Consider the following 22,692-nt stretch of genomic DNA (forward strand, 5'->3'; position numbering starts at 1 on the left):
CCTCCCCTCCCCTCCCCTCTCCTCTCCTCCATTCCATTCCATTCCATTCCACTCCATTCCATCCCATTGAGATGGAGTCTCACTCTGCCATCCAGGCTCTCCTCCCCTCCCCTCCCCTCCCCTCCCCTCTGTCACACTGAGCCCCTGGTGGCTTCTGGAGGCCTCTCTAGCCACAAGCTCCCTGTAACTGCCCAGCCACCCTATGGGGAAGGTAGGGTGGGATTAAGACCCCAGTCTGGGTACGGTGGCTCACGCCTGTAATCTCAGCACTTTGGGAGGCTGAGGCAGGTGGATCATGAGGTCAGGAGTTTGAGACCCGTCTGGCCAAGATGGTAAAACCCCATCTCTACTAAAAAATACACAAATTAGCCAGGAGCAGTGGCAGGTACCTGTAATCCCAGCTATTTGGGAGGCTGAGGCAGGAGAATCACTTGAACCTGGGAGACGGAGTTTACAGTGAACTGAGATCATGCCACTGCACTCTAGTCTGGGCGACAGAGCAAGATTCTGTCTCAAAAAAAAAGACCCCACTCCCAGCGCAGTAACAAGTAAAAGGCACTGAAGCCCAGAACAGTTGAGTGAGCAGCCCAAGGTCACACAGGAGCAGGCAGAACAGACCTCCAGGACTCTCTCTCCCAACCCAGACCCTCTGTCCCCACACACAAAGGCTAAGCATCTCCTGGGAAAACAAAGTGTCTGAAAGTATTTTGAGGGTTTGGTTTGGGTTAGGAAAGAATTATTTGTTTCCTTAATGACCCAAGTAAGACATTTTTGCTGCAGAGACATTTGAAAAGAGGCCAATAAACAAACAAATAAATAAAAGTAGCTACCACTCTGAGAGAATGAATGTTAATATTTCCATGTATTTCCTCCCAAATATTTTCCTAAGCAAATATGTATATTTTAAACAAACATTTTTTTTCCCTTTCCTTTTTTTTTAAAATTTTTTTGGAGACAGGGTCTCACTGTTGCCCAGGCTGGGGTGCAGTGGCTTACTACAGCCTCCACCTCCTGGGCTCAGGCAATCCTTTTGCCTCAGCCACTGGAGTAATTGGGACTACAGGCATGTACCATGCCTGGCTAATTTTTCTGAATTTTTTGGTAGAGAAGGAGTTTTGCCATGTTGCCCAGGCTGGTCTCAAGCTGCTGGGCTCAAAAACAATCTTCTGCCTGCCTCGGCCTCCTAAACTGCTGGGATTACAGGCATAAGCCATCGCACTTGGCCTTTTTTTTCCTAACAGTAGGTTGGGATGTGTGGAAAAGTGAGTGTTTTCCCAGCATCTCCACATTCCCTGGGCCCAAGGCAGGTGGATAAAAGCCTGGTCCAGGCTCTGGGGGTATGGTCTTGGAGGGATACTTACGATGCATTGCAGAAAGCCCCCTCCCGCTGCGGGCCCTGCCCCTCTGCTTGTGTTCTGCTCTGCCCCACCCACCCCACCCTAGGTCTCCGATGTGAGTCGATGCCAGACGTCCTGGCTCCCAGCATGGCACTGCTAGCAGATGCCAGGACCACCTGGGTGGGGAGGGTTCTCACCATGGCCAGCTCGGCCTCCAGCTCCTTCATCCGGTTGTCCTTGAGGTCCAGCTGGGAGCGCAGTGCCGTGGCGTGGTCTGTGGCCTCCTTGGCTTGGCGCCGCAGCTCCCACTTCTCACGCTCCAGCAGGTCCTTCTCCTTGGCCAGCGCTTTGACCGCGTCCTCGCTCTCCTGTGGGTGGGATGGGGAGAGAGCACCATGGGTGTGACAGCCAGGCTCCTCCTGGCCCAGGGACGCCTAGTGGGGGCCTAACCCCTAGATGGAAAAAGAAGTCGGGAGGCCCCATCACATGTGTCCAGGAGCTCTGGCTCTGTGGTGGGAAAGCCGTGGGCACGAACTCTAGCCCTGCCACAAACTAGCTGGAAGATTGGAACAGAGACAAACCCAGTAGATGCTGAGTAAATCCTTTTTGCGCTGCATGAATGAATAAGTGGGCAAATGACTGCTTTGGGTAAGTCATTCTACCTCATCATGTCTGGGTCCCTGTATGTAAAATGGGGCAGGAGTCAATCCTACTTGTTTCAAAGAATTCTAAAGACCGAATGACTGCACGTGTGGGAAATACTTAACACAGTCTGACAGAGTTAGGGTGCGATAGTTGTTCCGGGGCTTTGTTCTGTTTGGTAAATTGTGTTCATCACAGGGAAACAGGATCAACAGTAAGGAGGCACCAGAGACCCCAATTGTCTGGACTGCCACAAGGTCTGGCCACCACCCCACAGGGTCACAGCCTCTGAGAGAAATAGCTGCTGTGTCCTGAATGCAGCACAGTCCTCAGCCGCCTCCCCCAAGCCCCTCCCCAGGCTGGCCCTCCCGCATGAGCTGTTTTCTGTGATTGTCCAGGGAAGGGCCAGGCCCCGGCTGTGCCAGTCCCCAGAGCAGAGCCAGCAGGGAAGGACCAGACAGCTGAATTGGGGCTGTGACCTATGTTGGCCGGAGCAAAGTTTCAGAACAACAGACGTCCTTTTGAGAAGGACAGTCCCAGCCGGGAGCCCTACCCATCCACCCAGCCACCATCTTCCCATTCACCAAACTGAAAGCAAATCCAAGGTCTCCGTGTGGCCTGGGACCGTGGAGGGAGGCCACAATCCTGCCTTGTCTGACAAACCTGTCTCTGAAGGCCTCACTTCCAGATGGTGAAAGACGGGGAGGCCGAGGGAGAACTTGGCCTTTTCTCTGTGGCTGTCACAGAGCTGTAGCTATGGCCTTGGTTCTGGAGACAGAGGGAGAACCTGGGCCAAATCCTGGTTTTGCAATGACTGTTGTGAGTCATCCCTGCCTCAGTTTCCCCATCTGTAACCAGGGGATAACACCACATATGCTTTGGAGCGTTTGTGTGGGTCTGCATGAGGGAATCCACCTGGAGAGTTCTGCATGGGACTGGGCTCCCAGCAGGCACCTGCTCGCTTCACTCAGATCGCTGCTCAATTGTCTCCTCCTCCGAGAAGCCTTCCCTGGTCACCCATGTAAGAAAGAAGCCCCAGGCCCTCTCTAACCTGTTTTCTTTATTTGAAGCTGATACTGGTCTGTTATTCAACTGATATTTGTGGATATTTGTCTGGTATGAAACCAGACGAAAATCCCTGCACTCCTGGAGCTTATAGTGAAAAATTCTGCTACAATGTAGAACTGACCACTGGGGTAAGGGTTGTCCCTGAGAACCCACTGGTATACAAGAGGCTGCTTATAAAATGTCCCTGAATTAGGAGGAAGCCCCACTGGGACCCTCAGGATCATTTTTGTCTCATTGCAGTCACTGGTTCACGCTACTTACTACTCATGAACAGACCAAGGGCTCTAGGCCGGGTGGGAAGGCCTTGTAGGTGCTTTCAAATTTTGGACTCCCACCTCCTTGGGGTCATATTCCACGGCAGCAGGAAAGCTGGGCTCAGCAGCAACTTCATGGAACGTTCTGTACAGTGCTAAGGGTTTTAGGTGCATTATTTAAACCTCACAACCACCCCTCAGGCAGGGACTATGATTATCCCTATTTCACAGATGAGTAAATTGAGGCCCAGAGAGGTAAAACAACTCCGCCAGCCCATAGACAGTGTGGTAGAGGCCTCGATCCCTGCTGGTAGCTGAGGCAGGAAAGGAACGGAAAGGAGACCCCTGAGAAGTCTGGAACTGGAAGGGGGTTGGAGGTGGCGGGAACTGACAAGACTGGGATTTGGCCAAATCTCGTGGGGCCGTGGATGACGGGCCTGGGAGCGGAGGTTCTGCGGGGCTGCCAGCACTCGGGGATCACATGGACATAAGAGGGGAGTGTGGCCAAGGCAGGCAGATCACCTGAGGTCGGGAGTTCGAGACCAGCCTGACCAACATGGAGAAACCTCGTCTCTACGACAAATACAAAATTAGCGGGGACTGGTGGCGCTTGCCCGTAATTCCAGCTACTTGGGAGGCTGAGGCAGAAGAATTGCTTGAATCTGGGAGGCGGAGGTTGCGGTGAGCCGAGATTGCACCATTGCACTCCAGCCTGGGCAACAAGAGCAAAACTCCGTCTCAAAAAAAAAAAAAAAAAAAAGGGAGTGGAATAGGGAGGGGAGAGGAGGGGGCTTCAGGGGCTTATAGGTCTGGCTGGGGGCTGGGGACCCGGTGCAGTGGCTCACATCTGTAATCCCAGCACTTTGGGAGTCTGAGGAAGGTGGATCACTTAAGGTCAGGAGCTCGAGACCAGCCTGGCCAACATGGTGAAACCTCTTCTCTACTAAAAAAGTACAAAAATTAGCCAGGTGTGATGATGCACACCTGTAATCCCAGCTACCCCAGAGGCCAAGGCACAAGAATCGCTTGAACTCAGGAAGCGGAGGTTGCAGTGAGCAGAGATCATGCCACTGCACTCTAGCCCAGGCAACAGAGCGAAACTCCGTTTCAAAAAAAAAAAAAAAAAAAAAAAGGCTGGCTGGGGAGGTGACAGTAGTGGGATGAAAATGGCCTGTTTTAATGTGGCCTCTACACCCGGAATCACCCTATGTCTAGCCCTCAGCCTGGCTGCCTGGCCTGCTGCGTGAACTTCCTCAGCTGGGTTTATGGAGAGTCCTCCAGTCGCCCTTCCATCTGCAGTCATGTGACAGGGAAAGTGCATTTGGCACAGCTTTTGGAGATGTTGCAATTTTGCCACATTCTGTTTCTTGTTTGTTTTTGTTTCCTTTTCTCAAATTTTTTTGAGATGGAGTCTCGCTCTGTCACCCAAGCTGGAGTGTAGTGGTGCGATCTCGGCTCACTGCAACCTCTGCATCTGGGCTCCAAGCAATTCTCCTGCCTCAGCCTCCCGAGTAGCTGGGACTACAGGTGCACACCATCACATCTGAATAATTTTTGTATTTTTAGTAGAGGCAGGCTTTCGTCATGTTGGCCAGGCTGGTGTTGGACTCCTGACCTCAGGTGATCTGTCTGACTCAGCCTCTCTAAGTGCTAGGATTACAGGTGTGAGCCACCACGCCTGGTCATCGGCCACATTCTGGACAGGCCAAGACCCCTGCTTTCCCAGCAGCCTTGTTCCTGTGCCGTTCCCCTACTCCCAGTAGCTCAGGGCCTGAGGTCCTTCCTGTTGCCTGCTCCCGTGGAGTCCTGCAGGGGTCTCATGGAGAAACTGGGTGGGCCACGGCAGACTGAGTGGGCATAGCCGAGTGGGCCAGGGAACTTGAGGGTTCCAGTCATCCTGTTCCAGGAGAACATTTATTTTGCATATAAAATGCAAATCATTTTTGATAACCAACTGCAAGATCGTGGAAGAGGTGAAATAAACCAGGACTTGTGGCTTCAGTTTTGCTAAACTGGCTCTAAACATATGTCCTTGGGTCAGTCACTTGACCCTTGTGGACTTCAGCCTTCCCACCTGTAAAATGGGGCTGGACCCAACAGTGACTAAAATATTGTTTGAATGTTGCTGTTCCACCGATCTGCCGGACCTACAGGAGCGACTCTCTCCACTTCTAATATTCACATCTTAGTATTAAAGTATTAATTTTCAATAAATGAGTGTTTTCCAAGTTTCATTTCCTAAATGAACCTGAAGGGCATGATGAAGCCGATCAATGAAAGTGGCACTGGCTGCTCAGCTGTGGCCACAGGGAGCTGCCCTGGGCAGCCACAGCCACGCGGCTTCTATTCAGTAGCGTCAACCCCACCCCAGCTGCTGGTCAGACTTGGGGGATGCCCCTAGTCACCTATGACTTAAAAAATGACACGGTGCTCTCCATGGGGATTTTATTGCCAAATCTGAGATGGATGTAACACTTCGAGATGGATATATTAATCACCCTGATCTGATAACTATACATTCCATGGATCCAAACATCACTATGAACCCCATGAAAATGTACCATTTTTGCCCAAACAATTTTAAAAAACAAATTTGACATATCATTAAAAGACATGGAGAAGCACTGGTATGAAATGCTAGGTTGGTCACTGAAATAGCCAGCGCTCTACCACAGCTCATGGGGACAGCTGTGACCTCCTCTCTGTGGTCGGCCGTGGGTTGTTGAAAATGGCAAACAGTGGGAATCATTCCTTTGTTCCTCTGAACACGAACTGAGTGATGTGGGGAAGCTGGCCCGGGCAAGGCCCGGTCCTATGAGCTCTGGGGCCAGGGCTCTGGGACTAGACCTTCTGAGTTTGCACCCTGCCTCTACCCTTTCCATAATGGTGTGGACCCTGGGCCTGAGACTTTACCTAAGTCTTAGTTTTCACCTGTTAAATGGGGGGAATAGGCACAATCACTCCTCAAAGGATTGCTATTAAAGTAGCAAATGTGAAGAGATGAGGGCAGTGTGTGTGCACAGTAGGTGCACAATAAACATCTGCTACTGGTAATATCACATTCACATCTGTATACAGTGGGTGCACAATAAACGTCTGCTGTTGGTAATAGCACATTCATGTCTGTATACAGTAGGTGCACAATAGATGTGTTACTTGTCATGTTCATGGCCTGCATACAGTAGGTGCACAATAAACATCTGCTATTGGTAATATCATGTTCATGCCTTAAACAGTAGCTGCACAATAAACGTCTGCTATTGGTAATACCATGTTGATGCCTGTATACAGTAGGTACACAATAAACATCGGATATTGGTAATATCACATTCATGCCTGTATACAGTAGGTGCACAATAGACGTCTGCTATTGGTAATACCATGTTCATGCCTGTATACAGTAGGTGCACAATAAACATTTGCTATAGGTAATACTATGTTCATGCCAGCTCCTGCTGAGGTGGCCTCTGAAGGCAGCTGTCACCACAATCCTTGCCAGGACGATTACCTGGTAACAGTGCCATCTTTTGGATCCTCTTGGACTCTGCTCAGCACCCTCTCGCTTTTTTTTCTTTCTTTTCTTTTTTTGAGATAGGGTCTCATTGTGTTGCCCAGGTTAGAGTGCAATGGCACAATCTTGGCTCCCTGCCACCTCAACCTCCCTGGCTCAAGCAATCCTCCTGCTTCAGCCTCCCAAGTAGCTGGGACTACAGGCGTGTGCCACCCTGCCCGGCTAATTTTTGAATTTTTTTTGTAGAGATGGAGGTCTCACTCTGTTGTCCAGGCTCGTCTGGAGCTCCTGGGCTCAAGTGATCCTCCCACCTTGGCCTCTCAGAGTGCTGGGATTACAGGCGTGAGCCACCGTAACTGGCTGCTTTTCTAAAACCTGATTTGTCCTCCTTCAGGGCATGCGTTCTCAGGGAGCTCCTTCTTCTAGTTCCTGATTCCTGGGTCCTCTGAGACCCTCTGTCCCTCCCAGAAGGTCTTGTCTGGGTTCGTTTCTGCACAGGTCTTGCCTCTCCAACCTCTTCCCAGAAAGCAGGCCTACGACTGGGGTTCTGTGTGGGACCAGCCACAGCTCCACTCCTGCCCACCTGGGGCCTTCATTTCCTTCTCTGGGTTTGCCAATGAGACCAACACCAGGGAGTGGCAGGTGAGGGGACAGCAGAGGGGCTTCAAAATCCACTGTGGAAATTTCATGATCAAATGGCTGACTCCGAATCCACGAAGGCAATAATAATAATAATGATAATAATAATAACAGTAGCAGGCATATGCTCCTACTTCCCCTTGCTTTCCATGCCCTGGGAACCTTAGCGCTGACAGCACTGGGCTGTGAGTGTTGCAATCTTTATCCTGCTTTGCAGATGTGAAGGCTGAGACCAGTAAGAGTCATCTGTTTGCCCGAGCCACCCCCCTAGTGAGTGCAGAGGTGAGATTCTAACCTAGCTGTCTGCTCTTAATCCCTGTGCAACCCTGGTCGCAGGAGGAGGAGGCTGGTGGCTTGGGGGACAAGTACAAGGGTCAGCCCTGGAGCCAGCACATCACTGAAGGCTGTGGGCTGGTTCTCTGGCCCCACTGCATCCCATTCCCAATAAACAAGAGGTAACTAGGTTTCCATGCTCCTGGGCATGGGGCTGGTCAGGCAGAGGCTCTCCCTGCCTTGCCCACTGAAAAAAGACCAAGCTCCTTGGGCTGAGAATGGAGAAATGAGAGAGGTGGACACAGAAGGTGAGGCAGGGAGCAGAGGCGAACAGAAGATGCTGTGCTGAGTGCCAGGGGGTGATGGGGTTGGGGGAAGAGGCGTACAGTGCAGGGGGAAGGCACGCAGGCTCTGCACCCAGGCCCTGTAAGCCCCTGCCCTGCCATCACCGGCTGCATGACTGTGGATGAGTTATCTCCCCTCTCTGTGTCTGTCGGCTCATCTGTGAAATGGGAGGATAACCATATGCCCCCCAGTGTCCGTGTGGGTGTTAAATGAATGCACACCATGAGGCTCTGAGAACTCGGCCTGCAAGCTCTTGAAGTACACGCCGTAACTCCCATAGCACGCGCCTGTGAGCATACACATGTACCTGCATCATCAGACAGGACAGCGGGGTCCCCTACCCCTCCCTCTGCATGGAGGTCACTCTGAGCCCCTGGCCTCTGACTCCCTGCTGGTGGCCAAAGGCAATACTGCTGAGAGAGCCTCGCCCTAAGGAGCAGACCCCAGGCCCACGAGCTGCTTCCCATGCTAGACTCTGAGAAAGCAGCCTCTGTGGGCTCCCCTGCCTCCCTCTGCCTCGCTTCTGGGTCATCCCCTTCCTGCCAAACCGTTTGCCTGTGGCAGGCATGGGGAGGCTCAGTTCATCTAACATGAAGGGGAGCCAGGTGGAGCAGGCAGGGCAGGGGGAACTGAGCAGGCAGGGCAGGGGAAGGCTGGGCCAAGCAGGCAGGGCAGGGAGAGCTAGGCGGGCAGGGGAGGGCTGGGCTGAGCAGGCAGGGCAGGGGGAGCTGGGCGAGCAGGGCAGGGGAGGGCAGGGCCGAGCAGGCAAGGTGGCGGGGGTGGGGGGGACAGGTAGGCAGGGTAGGGGAAGCCGGGTCCTGCTCTTGAGTTGGGCACTGAGGGCAGCTAGAAGTCCCAGATCCCCGTCAGCGGCTGTGGCGGCCTGGCCCAGAGAACTCTCGGGGCTCCTTTCATCATAGAAAGGAAGTGATGTGCGTGCCCGGGAGGTGACAGTGAGCAATCACTGGTGAAGACCAAAGTGGGTGGTGGGGGCCAAGCATCTAGATTCCAATCCAGTCTGGAATACTCTGGTCTCTTAACTCCGGCTCAGAGGCAGCATCTGGGAAGGGACTCATTCACCTGGCCTGTTGCTTCCCACTGCTCAGAAAAGGAGCCTCAAGCTGAACACCCTGTGACAAGGGCTGTGACCCAGGTGCCTACGCAGGGCAGAAAACGGAGGCCGGAGGTGCATTCAGCTCGAGGCTGGAGTACAGTGGTGCGATCTCGGCTCACTGTAACCTCCACCTCCTGGGTTCCAGTGATTTCGTGCCTCAGCCTCCCGAGTAGCCGGGACTATAGGCGTGCAACACAATGTCCAGTTAATTTTTGTATTTTTAGTAGAGATGGGCTTTTGGCCAGGTTGGTCTCAAATTCTTGTCCTCAAGCATTCCACCCACCTTGGTCTCCCAAAGTGCTGGGATTATAGGCGTGAGCCACCATGCCTGGCCAGGGGACTGACTCTTTTTTAAGTTTTGCTGTCCTCTTTGGCATGTCATACCACAGATACCAGAGAGATACATGGTGAAACAAATTCCTCAGTTATCTGATCCATAAACTCCTATTCACCCCACAGAGCCCAGTGCATATGTCTTTTCCTCCGTGAAGCCTTCCAAGACTCCCTCCCTACAGGCAGAACTTCCTGCTGTCTCACTGGGGCTCCCCAGCTCTCTCGTCACACTTTTATTATGGTGTTAGTAAATGTTAGCTATGCGTCTTATGATGCTTCCTACGTGCCAGGCACCAGGCTGAGTGCTCGGCATTCATCATCTCATTGAATCCTTACTGTAGCTTTGAAAGGTCCACCACAATCACCATTCTGCAGAGACGAAACTGAGGCTCTGAGAGGTCAAGGGAGATGCACAAGGGCACACACACGAGGAGCTGGGATCTGAACCCTCTGGACTCCTGAGTTCATGCTGTCCTGTTTGCCCAGGAGACATAGAGGTTCCCCTCCGGGGGCTGTGCTGGTTTTATCTCGGTGCCTAGGCCTGGCTGGACAAATCAAAGGCCTCCCTATCTGTGTTTGGGGATTCAAGAGGCAGACCCTGTGAAGGTGGCCAGCCAGCAGGGGAGGTGGGAGCTGGTGTGTCGGGAGGGGAGGGCAGGGCAGGGCAGGGCAGGGCAGGGCGGCGGCTGACCTTGCGGTGCTGCTCATAGTTGCGGATGAAGTCTCGGAGCTGCTCCTCGCGGCTCTCCAGTGTGGCATACAGCTGCTGCATCTGGCTCACCAGGTCCGTCTTCTCGCCCTTTAAGCGCTTCCGGTCAGCTTTCATGGCTGGGGATAAAGGAGAGAGTTAGTTCCCAAGACCCCAGCTGTCCCTTCCAGATGCCTGAGTGCTGAGAAGTGGCATCACCACTGTCACCTTCGCAGCAGGTGAGAAAACAGGGCTCAGAAAGACGAAGTGTCCCTCCCATGCGCCCTGCCACTTGGTGGCATTCCCGGGATTCCAAGCCAGGCTCATCTATGTCAAGAGCCCCGATTCTCACATCTCAGCTGTGTTGATCAGACCAGGGAGCAAGTCCTTGTGGAAACTGCTTTCCCAGCCCTGAGCTGGCTGAGTGTTCGATAACAAAGAACAGAGTCCTGGTGGGCTCCAGAGGCCCATGGTTCAGGAAGCGGACAGGGCCTCAGTTCCCTGTCAAAAGGAACCCCAGGGCCACCCTGAGCCCACCGGAACCACTCAGTCCAGCCCAACAGCCCCTCCTGCCTCATTTCTTCTGTGGGGAGAAGTATTACGTTAAAAACACACACCAAGACATGTACCAAAAGTGTAGAGCAACGAAAGAAAATACAGATAAATCGGACTTCATCCAAATTAAAAACATGTGTGTCTCAAAGGATATCATAGTAAAGGACAACCCATAGAATGGGAGAAAATATTTGCAAATCCTATATCTGATAAGGGGCTTCTATCTGAAATATATAAGTCTATCTTGCAACTCAATAATAAAAAGACCAGGAAACCATTTAAAAAACGGGCAGGTCAGGTGCGGTGGCTCATGCCTGTAATCCTAGCACTTTGGAAGGCCGAGGCAGGTAGATAACTTGAGATAAGGAGCTCAAGACCAGCCTGGCCAACATGGTGAAACCCCCTCTCTACTAAAAATACCAAAAATTAGCCAGACGTGGTGGTGCGTCCCTGTAATCCCAGTTATTTGGGAGGCTGAGGCAGGAGAACTGCTTGAACCTAGGAGGTAGAGGTTGCAGTGAGCTGAGATTGCACCACTGCACTCCAGCCTGGATGACAGAGTAAGACTCTGTCACAAACAAACAAACAAACAAAAACAAACAAAATGGGCAAAGGATCTGAACAGACACTTCTCCAAGAAATGGCCAATAGGCACATGAAAAAACTCAGTATCAATTGTCATCAGGGAAATGCAAATCAAAACCACAATGAAATACCGCTTCACACTCACTAGAATAGCTAAAAATAGAAAACAGACAATAGCAAGGGTTGGCAGGATGTGGAGAAACTGGAATCCTCATACACTGCTGGCGGGAACGTGAAATGGTGCAGCTGCTTTTGGAAAAGTCTGATAGCTCCTCCAAAGATTAAACATCAACTTACCATACGACCCTGCGATTCTACTTCTAGGCATACATCCAAGAGCTATGAAAACATATGTCTACATGAAAACTTATATGCAAATGTGTATAGCATTATTCATCAGAGCCAAAAAGGTGAAAATAACTTGAAAGTCCACCAATGGATAAATAAATAAGTGAAATGAGATATATCCACACAATGGAATATTACTTAATAATAAATAAAAACAAGGAGGGCCATTGCTCAGTATCCATGGGGATTGGTTCCTGGACTCCCTGTGGACACCAAAATCCACAGATGCTCAAGTCCTTTATATAAAATGGCATAGTATTTGCAAACAACCTACACAATCCCCCCATATACTTTAAATTATCTCTAGATCACTTACAATACCTAGTAAAATACAAATGCCATATGAATAGTTGTTACACTGTACTGTTTTGGGAATAATGACAAGAAAAAAATCTGTACATGTTCAGTATAGATACAACCATTCATTTTCTTTTCCTGAGTTTTTTTTTTCTTTTCCTTTTTTTTTAGATAGAGTCTTGTTCTGTCACCCAGACTGGGATACAGTGCTGTGATCTCGGCTCACTGCAATTCCCGCCTCCCGGGTTCAAGTGATTCTCCTGCCTCAGCCTCCCGAAGAGCTGGGATTACAGGTGCCCACCACCACGCCAGGCAAATTTCTGTAATTTTAGTAGAGATGGGGTTTTACCATGTTGGCCAGGCTGGTCTCGAACTCCTGACCTCAAGTCATCTGCCTGCCTCAGCTTCCCAAGATTACAGACATGAGCCACAGTGCCTGGTCCCTGAGTATTTCTGATCCATGGTTCATTGAATCCATAGATGTGAAACCTATGGATAAAGAGGCCAACTGTACTAATATTTGCAACAACATGGATGAACCTTGAATACATGCTAAGTGAAAAAGGCCAGTCACTAAAGGCCATATATTTGTGATTCCGTTTATATGAAATGTCCACAATGGGGAAATCTATAGAGACAGAAAGGAGATAAGTGTCTGCCTCGGGGCAGGTGTGGGGGTGGATCGGGGATGGAGGGGTGGTAGCTAAGAGTATGGGATTTTTTTTGAGGTAGTAAAAATGTTCTCACATTGGTTGTTGGGGTGGATACATAACTCTGTGAACATACTAAAAACCACTAAATTGGACACTTCAAATGGATCAATTGTATGGTATGTGAATTACAGGTTGATAAAGCTGTTAAAAAAGCAAAACAAAATAAGGCTGGGCGCCTTGGCTCATGCTCGCAATCCCAGCACCTTGGGATCCGTCAGGAGGATCGCTCAAGCCCAGGAGTTCGAGACTAGCCTGGGCAACATGGTGAGACCTCATCTTTACAAAAAGTAATAATTAAAAAAATAAGCTGATTGTGGTGGTGCATGCCTGTGGTCCCAGCTACTTGGGAGGCTGGGAGGCTGAGGTGGGAGGATTGCTTGAGCACAGGACGAGGCTGCAGTGAGTCATGTTCATGCCACTGCACCCCAGCCTGGGTAACAAGAGCAAGATCCAGTCTCTAAAACCAAACCAAAGCAAACCAACAAAACAAAACAAAACAAAACACACCCTGAGTAGCCGCCTGCAAGCAGCATGACGTCCGCCCCCTCCAGACTCTCTTTCCCCACAGCGCTGGCTCCTTGGTGCATGGAACAGACTCAGGGCAGCCTCTGACTATAGGGTGGACTCCATGGCCTTTGCCTAGACCCCGAGCACTCCGTCCTTCTCCTGGAGAGAATACCAAGGAGAGGTTTCTGAGGCTAACCCCTCTCCACAGGCTCTTTGTGTCTGGAATTGTGGAGGTGGTGATGGGGGTTGGGGAGGCAAAGCAACTCTTTGGCTCTGGAAACTTCCGGCCTGACAAGGCCAGAGTGGTTACGTTATTTGTTTAAAATCACACAGCCATGTCTGACCCCAAAGTGGACATTTGACCCTATGTTCTGCTGCCTCCACAGTGAAGCTCCCAAAACCTGGAGGGTCCCCGGCCCCAAGGCTAGCTGAGGGCAGAATACGGGATGGTGATGACTGTGCCATCCCATCTTGTCCTGAACGTCCAATCCTGCAAACTCAGCCTGTGTACATGAGAGAGCTGGGGACACCAGGTATGGCCTAAGGACTGAGGACTCTGAGCTCCTGGCCCAGTGTCCAACATAAGCTCCCCAGGTGGGAGGCAGGTTAGCTGGGCCATGTCACCATGTGCAGAGTCATGGGGAGGAGGTCCACGCAGTGGGGACCCCAGGTCTCAGGCAGCTCTTTCAATTCCAGCTTTGAGCTTCCAGGCTCCCGTAGCTGGGTCTGTCCTCTCCCAGCTGGCTTGGCTGAGCAGCAGCTTAGGTCACCAGGGCCAGAATTCCAGACCTGCTGGGCCGGAACCTTAAAGGGCCGCGACAGTGGAGTCCACGGAGAGAGGAGTCTTCTGCTTTACTACTGCCAGGCAGGGGGTGGGCCCTGCAGGCCTCAGGCAGTGGGTAGGAGGCCCTGGCACAGCTAGGCTAGTTTTGTGCCCTGCCCCCTCACATGGTATGACCACATTGCTGGTGAATCTCACATTAAGAAAACCCAACATCTACAGATGTATGACCGGGCGCAGTGGCTCAGTCCTGTAATCCCAGCACTTTGAGAAGCGAGCAGAACACTCGAGATCAGGAGTTCAAGACTAGCCTGGCCAACATGTGAAACCCCGCCTCTACTAAAAATACAAAAATTAGCCGGGCATGGTGGCGGGTGCCTGTACTCTCAGCTGCTCCAGAGGCTGAGGCACAAGAATCGCTTGAACCCTGGAGGTGGAGGTTGCAGTGAGCCGAGATTGCACCACTGTACTCCCACCTGGGAGACAGAGTGAGACTCTGTCTCAAAAAATAAAGTAAGACATAAAAATCAAAATAAAAATAAAGATGCAATGTGGTCAGAAGGCTCCTTAAGGAAGAGCCAGGCCCCGCTGTCGCTGATGAATGGGAAATTTCTATTTGCACATGCGCACAGGATCCTGGCTGCCCTCCTAGGAGAGGCAGGTGCATGGGTGAGTATTTTTATCATCCCATCTCACAGAGGCGGAAACAAAGACCACACAGCCGGTTAATGGCACAGCTGGGGTTGAACGGGTGCCTGACTCAGTTTCAGGCTGCTTTCATGCTGGCGGGCTGGAGAGTAGCGGGGGAGCACTGCCGAGCTTGGGGAGTGGCTCCTGGAGGGCAGGGGCGCCAACCCCAGCCATGCTATCACTGTGGTTTCCTCAGAGCCTCACTGGGCCCTCCTGCCCCAGTGGAAAGAGGATGCCACTGAGCAGGTCGCATGGGCTCCCTGGGAGATTTACACCACTGCCCTCTGGTTGGCAGGGAAATCACGCCTCTGCCTTCTGGTTGGAAATGAACGCACCCCAGCCCCCTAGGCTCTGCACTGCCTCCTACATTATCCTCATCTCCATGAGAACCAAACTCCAGATTCTGCTCTTGGCAGTTGGAGACCCTGGGAAGGGATCCCCCAGGCCCCCAATATGGCATTCCCGGGCCTTTCCTCTCACAAATGGCCTTTGAGGGGGTGAAGTGCAGCCTCTTGCGGCCTCTCTGGGTCTCCCTGCTGCTCCATCCGTGTTTATCATTTATCCAGCAGTCCAAGGGGTGTGTGTACGTGTGCCTGGCTCTGTGTGTGCAACATGTGGGCCGCCTCCATGGTAGGGCGGGGGCTATGCCTCCTGCATCTAACCTGGGGCTCTCTGAGAGTATGAGCAGGGCCTGTGCCTTTAGATTATTCACTTCTGCCTAAGAGGGGACCTGCAACTCTCCCCAAACTGTTCAGTTAAGCACCTACTATATGCCAGACTTGCTGCTGTGAAGACAGGGGTGAGCCAGACATGGTTCCTGCCTTGTGGGAGGCTGACGCTCTCACAGAGGAGACGAACTCACACCTATGGCTGGCACTGGCACCATCCACCCTCCACGTCACCACGATACTCCAATTCTGTTTGGTGGGGAATGTGCCCACTAAAATGTTCAATTTCCCAAGCTCCCCTGCAGCTGCAAGCAGGACGTGTCACACTTCTGGCAGTTAAGATGCACACAGATACCCATTGGGAAATCTAGTTTTCTTTATAAGCCCTTTTTTGAGCACAAGGATGGAAAGTATGAACTAAGAATGGGGAGGAGAAAAAAAAACAGAAGGGACCAGGGTCCCTGATGGTACTATCCAGCCAGGATGCCTTACAGCAAGAGAATAACAAACCCCCATGTTTTAGGGTTTTATTGTTACATGCAGCCCAGCACATTCCTAACAGATACCAGGGCAGGCCGTGAGACGTGCTGCCACCCTCTCCCATGAGGCTTCACTTCATGGTTCCTTTCCACGGGTGCTCCTCGCTCTGCCCAACTCTGGGCTGGACTCTGCCAGGCTAAAGACCAAGACCACACAAAAACTGAATCCTTAGGAATGAATGCCAGGTAAAGAACAACCAAAAATAACACAAAGGTGCCACAAGTTGTGTCGTGTACACAAGGAGACGACATCCAGTTTGCACATGGCAGGTGCTGCAACTCTACACAAACAATGAGGCCGGTGCGATGGGCCCCCAATAAATAACTTAAAATCTACACACACCTATGAAAATGATGCAATGGAACTCTTCCTGTTTGTTTGTTTGTTTGTTTGTTTTTGAGACGGAGTCTTGCCTTGTCTCCCAGGCTGGAGTGCAGTGGTGCCATCTTGGCTCACTGCAAGCTCCGCCTCTTGGGTTCACGCCATTCTCCTGCCTTAGCCTCCCCAGTAGCTGGGACCACACCCAGCTAATTTTTTTGTAGTTTTAGTAGAGATGGGGTTTCACCGTGTTAGCCAGGATGGTCTCGATTTCCTGACCTCGTGATATGCCCGCTTTGGCCTCCCAAAGTGCTGGGATTACAGGCGTGAGCCACCGCACCTGGCTGGAACTCTTCCTTTCTTCCTCATAGCTCTGCTTTTTTCTCTCCTTCAAAACCTGTTCTGATGTTCCCCAAATGCTCCTAACGCAAGATGAGCTGCCAGCCTGCAAGGCATGGCTGTGTTTCTCTGGGACTGGCCTCCTGACTCAGCCCCTAGCTCTCCAGTGCTCTGTGCAACTTCCCAATCATCTGGCTTCACCCACGCGGGTCCTATTCCAGCAGCCAAGCCACTGGAACCACTGCCATGGTGACTGGTGATGTCATGCCCAGCAGGCCCTGCAGGATCATGGAATGAGACGAGCCAGCTCCTGGGAATGTGGGGATTCTGGGGGTGGGAGGGAGGGTGTGTGGGGAGGGACCTATTTTTCCAACTCAGAGGTGGCTACATGCATGCCTGAGACTAGGGTGTAACCAGGGGCCCAGCTGTGGCCCCACAATGGTGGCACGTCTCTGGGCTGGGCCCTGCCAGGCGAAAGACCGAGAAAACATGAAAGCCGAGTCTTTAGGAATGAATGCCCAGTGGAGAACAACTAAAAACGACACAAAGGAGCCTCTGGGCTCTGTCATGTACACAATGAGGTGACGTTCAGTTTGTCCTCAAGCTCCCACCACAGACCTTTCTTCCTTCTCTGCCTTTGGATGCCACAGCCCCTAACCCAGATGTGGACATGGAGGAGCGAGACTCCATCTCAAACTAAACAAACAGCCACTGTGGGCCCAATCCTGGATGTCCCAAGGTCAGGAGCCCTTGTAAAAATTTCCAGCTTGGGTGTACCCTGGACAAACGTGGGCTCAGAGGTGAGGAGGGAGGAATAGGTCCACGTCAGACGATCCCAGCTGCTGCCAGCAGGGGGCCCCCCCTTTCTTTTCCATGAAACGTTCCTGACTCGTGGAACCTTCAGGAACTACATTCTGCGAAATGAGGGGTGTGCAGGTTAGGGCCAGAAAGCCTGGCAAACCAATCTGTGGGACTCAAACCTCTAATAAACACCCACCAGAATGTGAGGCTCCTGGAGTTCTTCCAGCTCAGCTTCCCTTCTCAGATGGGGAAACTGAGGCCCAGAGAAGGAGCAAGAATGCCCAATGCACAGAGAGTCAGCTGAGGTCTCCCGACTCTTAGGCCAAGGCAGCTAAGTTAGAAGCACTGGCTTGGGGCTGGGTGCGGTGGCTCACACCTGTAATCTCAGCACTGGCCACGGCATGGCTGAAGTTCTTACTAGCTGCCTTGGACTTGGTGAACTGTGTCCACATCCCAGCCAGGAATGAGAAGACTCAAGTGGACCAAAGTTTCTGCTAATCCAGAGCGCTCACATTTTAAGGTGCCCAGGGCTGGGGAAAGACCCCAGACATTATGCTTCCCACAGAGGTGAGACCCCAGGCCCAGGAGTGCGAGGGTCACTTCTCCTACCAGGCTCTCCCGCTATTAGCCTGGCTGCTGGTGTGCCTTCCCTTCAGCTGGAAACTGAGGCTTCCCTTTGGTACAAGAGGCTCCTCGGACCATCTGAGTTCTTTGCACTTGGCATGTGCCCTTTATTGAATTTTTCTCAGCATCATTGGAACATGTGATTCTCTCTCACATCTTTCACAGAAAACCTTCATTTGATCTCATGTCCCTCTCCAGCGCTCATTCCATTTCTCTTCTTCGTTTTGGAACAAAAATGTTCAAAAGGGTTGACCACATCACCGTCTCCATTTCCCTCCCACCATCCTCTCTGGGACCAGCTCTGGCTTTTCCATGCCGGTCACCAACAACCTCTGAGTGTGAACCCACATTCTCCATCTGATGAGCTCTGCCTACAGCAGGTGATGCAGGTGATGGCAAGTCTTCGCTTGGCCTCCAGGGCCCGTGTTCCTGGTTTCCTCTCATTTCTGCCTGCTCCATTTTGGACTCTGTTCCCTTCTGACCTCTGGGCACTGGTGGCTTCAGTCCAACCACAGACACCAGCCTGGACCTCATCCCTGAACTCCAGACCCAGAGCCTAGAGCATCCACACCTCTGCTTGAACCTCTAAAAGCAACTCAAACCTAACACATCCAAGACAGTCCCTGACCAGTCCCCAAGAGCCTGCTCTTCTCAGTCCTTTCAAACTCAGTGCACAGTGGCCTTAGCCTTCCTGTTGCTCTGGCCTCAAACTCTGGAATCTTCCTTGACCACCTCCCCACACACTTTTCTCATACTCCACCCCCAATTAATCAGCCGACCACGCCAGCTCTACCTTCAACATGGCACCAGGACCTGGCCCCTTTCTACCACTCCTCAGTCACCACCCTGCTCACCCACCCGGGCTGTGTCACCACCCCACCCCCATATCTGGGTCATACAGTAGCCTCTTAACTGGTTTTCCAACCCTTCAGTGGACATCAACCCTGCCATGGAGTGGTCCTCTTAAAAGGCAGCTCAGACCATGTCACTTCTCTGCTTCCCTCCCACAACTCCTGTCCCCCTCAAGGGGGAGCACAAAGTCCTTCCTATGGTCTACAAGGGCCCCCCAAGATCTGTCCCCAGGTCCCGTACCCATCCTCCCCCAGCTCACATTGTGGAGCAGGTGCCCTGGCCTCCTGGCTGTCCATGCACTGGCCTCCTTCCTCAGGACCTCTGCATGAGCTGTTTCCTCTGCCTGAAAGGCCCTCCTTGCTTCCCCCTCCTACACATGTGTCTCACTTTCTCCCACCTCCTCTTTATTCAAACATGCCTTTCTCAGCAACCTCTTCCCTGGACACCCTTCCCTGTTCTTTGTTCTCCTTTGAACTGGCCACCAACTTAACACTGTGTATTCTGTGCTTATTGTAGGAAATGGTCACTGAAGCAAGTACTTCTTCCTTTCCCCTGAAGACTCCCCTACCCTATAACCTGCTGAGAATTCAATGCAGCTTGTTCCTGGATTTCTAAGCCTACAGCTCATGCCAAGCGTGATCATGGCCCTGCCCATCTGCTACTGGGCCCTGCAGGAATTCACACCAGCAGCCTGGAAACCCGACCCCCAGCTCAGGACCTACCCACCCCCAAGACTACCCTAGAGGCCACCTGCAGGCAGGTCCTCGGCCTTGGCTATTTCCAGAAGCCGGCATTCAGCTCAGCACAGCCCCTGGCAGGTAAAGGAAAGGGCTAACAGGTAACCCCGGGGCTTAAGCAGGCTGTCAGAGGCTCAGTGCTCACCATTTCCAAATACCCTCATCTGCCCCTTCCCTGGTTTTCCAGCTGAGGGACCCAGGACCATCCAGGTAGAACCCACAGCTGTGCACAGAGCCCACCAGGGATCATGAATCAGACAGGTGCATGAGTGGGGACCTAGAACACCCACCCCACCTAGACGGGGCAGCTGTTCTGCGACTGACCAAATGGGACCCAGTCATGCCAGGCCTCCCACATTTTCAAGAAAATTCCCAACTCCAGATGACGGCTACTTTCCATGCCTTAAACTTAGTCTCCCAGTGTTTCCACATTGGCAACTGATCACAGGCCCAGCCATGTCTGTGGGCTCAGCTGGGTGCTGACTGCTGACCTGAGTGAGTGTCTGCGGAAGAGGGAGCAGGAGGGATTTGGACCCATCCACGGCTACTCTGCAGACAGAGGCCTGGACTCTCAGCCTGGCCCTACCGTTCGCTTGCTGTGACCTTGGGTAAGGGCCCTTTGCCTCATGTGCCAAATGGGGATAATAGTATTGAATAATGCATATTGAATGAGAGCAAAAGCTCCCCAACCGCAAAGCTCTGGTTAACCACGCAGAGTGACTGCCTAACAACCAGAGTCTCAGGTTAGACTGGGCAGACTCTTGAGAAGGAAGCAGCACCCTGGGGCAGGAGGGTGGGGAGGGGTGGGGTTCTGAGTGGAGCTGCAAGACCACTGGATAGACTCTGTTTGGAGCTGGGGCAGGGAGCTGATGGGAGGCAGGGGGTGCACTGCCTGTCCTGGCCACCTGGAGAGCCTCTGCCTCAGGCATGGATGCTGATGTGGTCTGGCTGTGTCCCCACCCAAATCTCATCTTGAATTGTAGCTCCCATAATTCCCACGTGTTGTGGGAGGGACGCAGCAGGAGATAATTGAATCCTGGGGGCAATTTCCCCCATACTGTTCTCATGGTAGTGAATAAGTCTCAAGAGATTGATGGTTTTCCCTTGGCTCTCATTCTCTCTTGCTGCCACCATGTAAGACGTGCCTTTTGCCTTCCGCCATGATTATGAGGCCTCCACAGCCTCTTTTTCTTTGTAAATGTCCTAGTCTCGGGTATGTCTTTATCAGCAGCATGAAAACGAACTCATACAGATGCCAGGAGCCAGGGCTTCCAATGAGAAAGGCCTGCAAAGGGCTAGGCTAGTCCTGGGGAGGGGACCAAAACCTGCAGACAGAGTGTCTGTCATAAGAGGGACTGCAGGGAGCCACGGGGGCCCTCTGCAGGCTTCAGGGTGCTAACTGCACATGGAGTGCACTGTCCCTGCCACCACCCCGGCTTAGGCCTGCCCCTGGAATTGCTCAGAGGTCACCTGGAAGCCAGGAGGGCGGAGGGCCCCGGGAAGCAGGCCCCCACTGCCTGCTCCTCCCCGAGGGAGACAGGAGGCCAAGGTATACCAGCAGGAGGGAAATGGGAGGGGTCGGGACTGGGAGGGGGTGGTATTTGTTTTCCAGCCTCTGAGGGGGAGTCCAGGAAATGTCCTCCTTCCTCCTAATCACCGCTAAAAATAGCGACAGGGAATGGGCCCGGAACACGGACATTCCCTAGGTTGGAGCGGGAGGGGGAAATGGAGATTTCTGGAAATGCAATATCAGCCTCAGGCCCCATGCCTATTTTTAAAGGATTGTGTGGGTGTGTGAGGTCGTTTGCAGGCAAGATAATGGCCTGGGCTTGGTCCTGAGAAAGGAGGAAGAGGCAGCATGGGGCAGGGAATGGCCAGTGGACAGGGAGGCAGGACACTGGGGTGCAAACCAGCATGCTGTGTGGCTTTGGGAACTTAGGCACCCTCTCTGGGCTTTGGTGTTCTACTCAAGACTGTCCATCAGGAAGCTTCCCTGGGTGCCTAGTGATATGGGGACTGGTCTCACCCTCGCTGTGCAACAGAGACACAGCAGAGCTGTTGAAGGCTGATGCAGGCAGCAGCCTTTTCCCAGAAAAGTTTATAAGAGAGGAGACAGGCTGCAGAGAGCAGAGCTCATGAGTGAGAACCTGCAGCCAGACAATCTGGGTTCAAATCCAGCTCTGCCACTCCCTAGAGTGATGTGGGGGGAGCTGGGGCAAGTCACATCATGCCAGCGTTTTTGCCATCTGTCCTACCGGGGTATCTGTCTGAAAGGCCTGCAGCTGTGCGTTCACCTGCATGAAAAAGTTCACAGCAGCACTATTTGTAAAAGCTCCAAACTAGAAACTCCCCAGACACCCTCGATCAGGAGAACGGCTGCACCCACTGTGATCCCTTCACAAGGTGGATGGCTCGACCCCGTGAGAATGAATGAATGATGGCCACACATGACGCAGAAGAGCCACATGGACTGAATGTCACGCTTCTGGAGCCAGACACAGATGAGTATATACTGTAAACAGTGCTAAGAAGAGACGATGCAAGAGGGGCAGAATTAATCTCCGTGGCTAGAAGTCAGTGAGAGGCTACCTTTGGAGGGGGATAGTGGCAAGAAGGGCGCACAGGAGGGCTTCTGGGAAGCAAATGAGGTCCTATTCTTGATCTGGGTGCTGGTCACACAGTATGTTCAGTTTGTAAAAATTCTCCAAGACATAAACTTGAGATTCATGTATTAAACTTGAGATTCATGGATTAAACTTGAGATTCATGGACCAAACTTGAGATTCACGGACGAAACTTGAGATTCACGGATCAAACTTGAGATTCACGGACCAAACTTGAGATTCACGGACCAGGCCGGGCGCGGTGGCTCAAGCCTGTAATCCCAGCACTTTGGGAGGCCGAGACGGGCGGATCACGAGGTCAGGAGATCGAAACCATCCTGGCTAACACGGTGAAACCCCGTCTCTACTAAAATACAAAAAAATTAGCCGGGCGAGGTGGCGGGCGCCTGTAGTCCCAGCTACTCGGGAGGCTGAGGCAGGAGAATGGCGTGAACCTGGGAGGCGGAGCTTGCAGTGAGCTGAGATCCGGCCACTGCACTCCAGCCTGGGGCAGAGCGAGACTCTGTCTC

General features: G+C 52.3%; 1 protein-coding gene across 3 annotated transcripts in view; it reads right to left on the reverse strand.

Annotated features, from left to right (window-relative positions):
• The window catches only part of KAZN (kazrin, periplakin interacting protein), a 478,581-nt gene that overhangs the window by 19,290 nt on the left and 436,599 nt on the right, over nucleotides 1–22,692 (reverse strand). For all 3 annotated transcript variants that reach the window (XM_017859262.1, XM_017859264.1, XM_017859263.1), the window contains exons 3-4: nucleotides 10,208–10,344; nucleotides 1,535–1,705 (exon numbers count right to left, since the gene is read on the reverse strand). In XM_017859262.1, the coding sequence (XP_017714751.1) occupies nucleotides 1,535–1,705; nucleotides 10,208–10,344 (308 nt within the window). The remainder of the gene's footprint in view (nucleotides 1–1,534; nucleotides 1,706–10,207; nucleotides 10,345–22,692) is intronic.

Source organism: Rhinopithecus bieti, unplaced genomic scaffold (assembly GCF_001698545.2).
Source record: "Rhinopithecus bieti isolate Rb0 unplaced genomic scaffold, ASM169854v2 scaffold_50015, whole genome shotgun sequence".
NCBI classification, from domain to species: domain Eukaryota; kingdom Metazoa; phylum Chordata; class Mammalia; order Primates; family Cercopithecidae; genus Rhinopithecus; species Rhinopithecus bieti.